Source organism: Emiliania huxleyi (assembly GCF_000372725.1).
Source record: "Emiliania huxleyi CCMP1516 unplaced genomic scaffold EMIHUscaffold_356, whole genome shotgun sequence".
NCBI classification, from domain to species: Eukaryota; Haptophyta; order Isochrysidales; family Noelaerhabdaceae; genus Emiliania; species Emiliania huxleyi.
This window is the reverse complement of record NW_005199305.1, coordinates 87,580-93,226: the sequence shown is the minus strand read 5'-3', so window position 1 is coordinate 93,226 and position 5,647 is coordinate 87,580. Positions and strand designations below refer to the sequence as shown.

Here is a 5,647-nt window from a genome sequence, read left to right as displayed (position 1 = left end):
GGGGTTTGAGTCTTTGTCGGCGGGTGGCAAACCGGGCCATGCCCGTGATCGGGTAGGCGGCGCCGCAGAAAGGCGCAGCGGTTGGACGAGGGTGCGCGTGGCTACCCGGAGGGGTGGCTTTCTCGCCCACCTCGGGCCGCCGGACCGGAGCTTTCCAGGGAGGGGTGGAACGTTGCCAAGCCGTTGCAGTGCGTCGTACTGGACGTTGGGGGCGGTGCCCCCGGAGGAGCGGGGGCGGCTGCCCGCCGCGGTTGCGGCGGTCGAGGGCGCCGCGCCCCGCCCGAGACGGCCCGAGATCACGCGAGATTGCCCGAGGTTCACCCCGAGATCCCTCGAGATGATAGGCGACGAGCTGCTCGACCGGGGCGAGATCCGCAAGGTGATGCGTGAGGTGGCGAAAGCGACCGCCGCCGAGGGCGCGAGCCAGACGCCGCTCGAGAGCCGCTTCAGCAGCTCGGCGACCCTCGCGCCACGCCGCCGGCCGCTTTCAAAAGCGGGGGGGGCGTCGCGAGCCAACGGCGGCGCGTCTGTGAGCAGGCATCCGACTTGGTGACCGGCACGCTGCTCGAGGCGGCGCACGGCCTGCAGCACTACATGCGCGTGAGCGAGGAGCACATCCGGCAGGGCGTCGCGATGGGCACCGCCGCCATCGAGGAGGAGGTGCGATCTCGCGCAGTCTCGCGCAATCTCGCGCAATCTCGGGTAATCTCGGGTACTCTCGGGGTGCGACGGCTTCCGCTGCTGCGTCGAGGTGCGCGCGCTGGGCGACGCCGAGGCGCTGTCGATGCTGCAGTACATCTTGCACGACCCGGCCTCGGAGAAGGAGTACCCCAACGGCACGCGCGACGCCGGCCGCAGCGGCGAGCGGCTCGCCGACTTCGTCGCGCACGCCGACGCGCAAAAGGCGATGCTCGACGAGCCGCACGTCGTATCTCGGGCAATCTCGGGCAATCTCGGGCAATCAATCTCGGGTAATCTCGGGCAATCTCGGGTAAAAGGCGATGCTCGACGAGCCGCACGTCGTCGCATTGCGGCTGTACACGACGGTGCCTCAGCCGCGGAGTCCCGGCGTTCTCAGCCGCCGTGGAGCTTTCTCGGACCCTTCCCGGAGCCCTCCCCGCAGGCGGCGTACCGGCACATCAACGGCCCGCTCCGCAAGCCGGAAGGTCCGCACCCGCTGGCGCGCACCACTTGGTTCATCTCGGAGGCCGTGCGCAAGCTGCGCGCGGTGCACGCCGACTCGACGACGGCGACCGAGACCGAGGACCTCTGGAGGGGCATGCGCAACATGCAGCTCTCGAGCGACTTCATCGACAACCGCACCGGCGGCACCGAGCTCGCGCCCATGTCCGCGACCACCGACATGACCGTCGCGGCGCGCTACGGCGCCTCGTCGGGCACGCTGCTCTTCAAGATCCGCGTCGACAACTCGCTCGTGCGCGGCGCGTCGCTGCAGTGGGTCTCCGCCTTCCCGCGCGAGGCGGAGGTGCTCTTCCCGCCGCTGACGTACGTCCAGCCCACCGACAAGCGGCAGACGCTGCTGGTGGGCGCGTGCAACTTCACTGTCATAGAGGTGGTGCCCAACCTGTCGTCGTGACGCATATTAGAGGCGTGCGGTGCCCCGGTGCCCTACCACAGCGAGCCGTACCGTGCCTGTACCGGTGTCGCATGATATGGTTCATGGAGTTGATGGGGGAGATGGGTTGTGATGCTCATGTACGAAGTACGAGATATGTACGATCTACGAGCGTACGAAACAAGGGTGTGACGTGTGTGTGTGTTGTGTAATCAAAAGTCAGTTCTGGACACTGTGGAGCGTCACATTTAGTACACCGACGGATCTGTAGACTGTACGGCTTTGCACATTGCAGAGCAGTGCGGCAGTGCCAGTGGAGCGGGGTGCAAGCACAAACAAGAGAGTGAGAGAGAGCGTACTGGATGACTGTACAGAGTTGTGCGGCACGGGGTAGAGATCATGTTATCTCTCTCAGACATGCGGAGCGCGCCGGCGGTACAGAACATGCCATGGGGGTGGGGCAGAGCTACTGTAGGGTTGAGCATGCCGCAGACGCGCAGAGCGGGCGATGAGAAAGGTGGGAATTTGCCGCGAGAGCCGCCGGCTAGCGCACCGCCTTCTCAACGCGTTGTGCATCCAAACGAAGCCACGACTGCTCTCCTGCTCCGAATGCAATCCAAGCGCTCGGCCGGTCCCGCGACACCCGCCTCATGGCTCTCCCCGCTGCACCACCTTGATCAAGTGATGGCCGAACTGCGTCTTGACCGGGCCTAAGATCGTGCCGAGCGGCTCGTCCTCCACGACTTTGAAGACGGCCTCGTCGAACGCCGGCACCATGGCGCCGCGCTTGAACTCGCCCAGGTCGCCACCGCGCTCGGCCGACTGGCAGGCGGAGAACTTCTCCGCCGCAAACTCAAACGTGAAGTCGCCGCCTTCGATCTTTGCCTTTAGCCCGTTCGCCATCGCCTCGGAGTCGGGCGAGCTCCCCTCCGGGTAGGCGTCGAAGGACAGCAGGATGTGCGACGCCCTCGCGAGTCGGTCGTCTTTCGAGTAGCCCATGACCTTGCCCATCGCCTTCCCGCCAAAAGCACCCGAGACGCTGTCGGAGAGGCCGACGACTATGTTGTCGAGCAGCCCAGCCCGCGGAGCAGCGCAGCGCGGCGCTACTACTGTCACTGGCAGTATCGGCGAGAAGGCGAGCGCGAGGCAAACGAGATGCATCGACTGCGGAGGCGTAAAGCGCAAAGGAACAGCGTTGGCACCAAAAAAAATGACGCGCCGCGCGGGGCGCCGCCTCACCGGCCCAAGTGGCGCAGGGCGAGGCGGCGAGAACCGAGCGAGCACGTCCTCGTGAGCCCCGTGGCTCCAACCAGGCCCTTCCTTTTTTTTTGAGCAGGTGTGACGCCGCGCGAGCGACGCTCCGAGATCGCCCGAGATGGCGCGGCGCGGCGGTGGGTGAGGTGGGGGGGGGGGGGGGCGGCGTGGCGTGGAGCTCCGAGATAGCGCGAGATCGCCCGAGATCGCGCGGCGCGGCCCGAGATCGCCCGAGATCGCGCGGTTCTGCGGTCGGCGAGGTGGGTGGGTTGGGAGCGAGGGGGCGGAAGTGTTCAGTGCGGTAGATTGGCGAGCTCGAGGCGCGTGAGCCGGACCTGTGAGCCGGACCACCCCCTCTTGTTATCTGCGTTGTTGAGCCAGGACTCAACATACTCGGGCTTGCAATCCCAAACTGTCACTCCCCTTTCTCCCGGCCGGGGTGGGGCGCGCGCGGGGGCGGCGGGTGTGCGGCGGGTGTGAGGGATGTCCGTGAGCCCGAGAGCGATATGCCATGTCCGCCTTGCGTTTGTTTTCATAACATCGAAGGCTAAGCTCAAAAAAAAAAATAAGGAGCGCCTGCACTGGGTTCTCTGTTTTCTTTCTTTCTGGCGTTTCTGTTTTCTTTCTTTCTTTCTGGTCATCCCTGCCGTCAACATTCAAGATTCATTCCGGGCCGAGCCGTGCGATGACCAAGCTAGACCGTGGCCCTTCCCCTGGCAACGCCACAACACCGCGAACAGTATCTCTCTCGTGGGGTTAAGCGCGACCCGCTGCTGACATGCAGAAAGAGCCTTCGCCCTCTGGCCCTTACTAGGCCTGGCCCTTCTTCTTGTTGCACGGGCAGCATGCGCAGCATGCGAGGAAGATGGAGCAGTAGAGGATGGCGCCCACGACGAGGAGAAGGCCCACGGCACCGCCGACGGCTGCTCCCACGACCGCGCCGGTGTCGGTGACGCAGCAAACGTCGTTCGCGTTCGCCCAGAACGGTGAAAGGCACACTTCTTCGTCACGAAGGTAGGCGAGCATGGGATCGTTCGCCTTAGGCGTGTCGGCGAATTCATACCAGCAGTGCGACTTCTTCCAGAAGATCCCGCAGGAGCCGTGGTTCTACCGATGGGGAGGCGGTGCAGGAGTAAGAGTCGCGTACGGGAGTTTTGCCGAGGTGAGAGTCAACTTAGAGGGGGAGGCCGAGCGCCGGCGCGCGTGCAGGGAGGGCCGTACGCCGGGACTCACATAGTCCAAAACCGACGAGCCATCGGCGCATTCGTCATGGTCCAGCTTGCGGCGGTGGCCTGTGACCGCGAGCGCGACGTGGTCGTCGCCGGCACCGTTCTTCATCACCATTGTGATTTTGCGGGTGAGGTCGACCCAACTGGTCTGGCTGCTTGCGAGGCCGGGCGCCTCGATCTCGTGGCCGTTCGGCACGTCCTTTGCCTGGGCGACGGCGAGGGAGACGAGGAGGATCCTCAGCAACATTAGGTGGCGGTTCGTTGATGAGACGACACGCCGTTCACAATCGCCCCTGCCCAGGGACGACGGCAAAGAATCCTAAGGGTGAATCTCCTCATCTATTGCGTACACAAACGAAGGAGAGTTGGTTTAAATCTCTCTCACACTCACACACAAGGTGAGAGGCGCGGGTCTTCGAATGGATGGAGAACCCGGAGAGCTCCAGGCAGCAACGCAAATGGGACGCAAGATAAGACCGGAGCGCCGAGCCTACTGGCGGGGGAAAGAGGCGCGGGCGGATGGTCGAAGTCCTCAAAAGGTGGCATGAAACGTCGGCATTCCCGACACGCGGCCGGTCCCGCCCGCCGCCCCTTCGCATGGCGAGGAGATGCTGACCCACTTGCCCTGACTACACAGGATAGCGTGCCCCGATAACGGCGACACATAGTGGGGGACACTGCGCAAGGAGGGGGTGCGAAGGCTCATTGGGGTACTAGGTGGGACCATGAGGGGGGGTGGGCGGGGTCCTGTGGGGGTGAAATGTTGCGCGGCGAATTCGAACCTACCCCCTCGCCGCGCCGATCCTCACGCGGAGGGTAAAACCCTGTGGGACAAAACCCCCCCGCGGTCGGCAGTCTTCAGAGTGGACCCCCCCCTCCCCAGCCTCCCCTGTGCATCTCGCACCCCCCCCCGCTCCCCATCGGTGACTCGCGAAGGACACGGACACTCGGGGTGAGGGGGGGTCCCCCCGGAGGGGGCTCTGGGGCATTGTTGGGTTGATCGCTCGTGCCGATCTCGGGTCGATCTCGGGTCGATCTCGGGTCGATCTCGAGTCGATCTCGGGTCGATCTCGGGTCGATCTCGGGTCGATCTCGGGTCGATCTCGGGTCTCGGGTCGGTCTTGGGTCGGTCTCGGAGTGGTCTAGAAAAGAAAAAAATGTGGGGCGAGATGAGGCGAGATGAGGCGAGGTGAGGCGAGGTGAGGGGCGATGCGGCGAGATGAGGCGAGATGAGGCGAGGTGAGGCGAGATGAGGCGAGATGAGGCGAGATGAGGCGAGGTGAGGCGAGATGAGGCGAGATGAGGCGAGTGGCGAGATGAGGCGAGATGAGGCGAGATGAGGCGAGATGAGGCGAGATGAGGCGAGGTGAGGCGAGATGAGGCGAGATGAGGCGAGGTGTACCTCGGCGAGATGAGGCGAGGTGAGGCGAGATGAGGCGAGCGGGTGAGGCGAGATGAGGCGAGGTGTGAGGCGAGATGAGGCGAGGTGAGGCGAGATGAAGCGAGGTGAGGCGAGATGAAGCGAGGTGAGGCGAGATGAGGCGAGATGAGGCGAGACTAGGAGGCGAGATGAAGCGGGATGTTGTGC

The 5,647-nt window shown here is 64.6% G+C and overlaps 3 protein-coding genes across 3 annotated transcripts; 1 reads left to right on the top strand and 2 right to left on the bottom strand.

Annotated features, from left to right (window-relative positions):
- Positions 1 to 337: 337 nt before the first annotated feature.
- On the top strand, positions 338 to 1,597 carry EMIHUDRAFT_242318 (hypothetical protein; the record flags this gene model as incomplete). Its single annotated transcript, XM_005772590.1, has 5 exons — positions 338 to 391; positions 538 to 660; positions 752 to 925; positions 999 to 1,046; positions 1,124 to 1,597. The coding sequence occupies 5 exons, from the start codon at positions 338 to 340 to the stop codon at positions 1,595 to 1,597; spliced, it is 873 nt and encodes a 290-aa protein (XP_005772647.1).
- A 627-nt stretch (positions 1,598 to 2,224) lies between these two features.
- Positions 2,225 to 2,737, bottom strand: EMIHUDRAFT_117718 (hypothetical protein; the record flags this gene model as incomplete). The annotated part of the gene is made up of 1 exon (XM_005772589.1): positions 2,225 to 2,737. The coding sequence occupies one exon, from the start codon at positions 2,735 to 2,737 to the stop codon at positions 2,225 to 2,227; it is 513 nt and encodes a 170-aa protein (XP_005772646.1).
- Positions 2,738 to 3,446: 709 nt separating this feature from the next.
- On the bottom strand, positions 3,447 to 4,313 carry EMIHUDRAFT_458613 (hypothetical protein). Its single transcript, XM_005772588.1, has 2 exons — positions 4,064 to 4,313; positions 3,447 to 3,937 (listed from the first exon to the last, which is right to left on the bottom strand). The coding sequence occupies exons 1-2, from the start codon at positions 4,304 to 4,306 to the stop codon at positions 3,641 to 3,643; spliced, it is 540 nt and encodes a 179-aa protein (XP_005772645.1). The 5' UTR covers positions 4,307 to 4,313; the 3' UTR covers positions 3,447 to 3,640.
- Between the last annotated feature and the right edge of the window lie 1,334 nt (positions 4,314 to 5,647).

What these genes read in the sequence shown, in the direction of transcription:
- EMIHUDRAFT_458613 (XM_005772588.1), bottom strand. Translation starts at nt 4,306, where the DNA reads ATGTTGCTGAGGATCCTCCTCGTCTCCCTCGCCGTCGCCCAGGCAAAG. An exon ending in GCTCGTCGGTTTTGGACTAT is followed by an intron (nt 3,938 to 4,063) that starts GTGAGTCCCGGC and finishes CCCCATCGGTAG; the next exon opens with AACCACGGCTCCTGCGGGAT.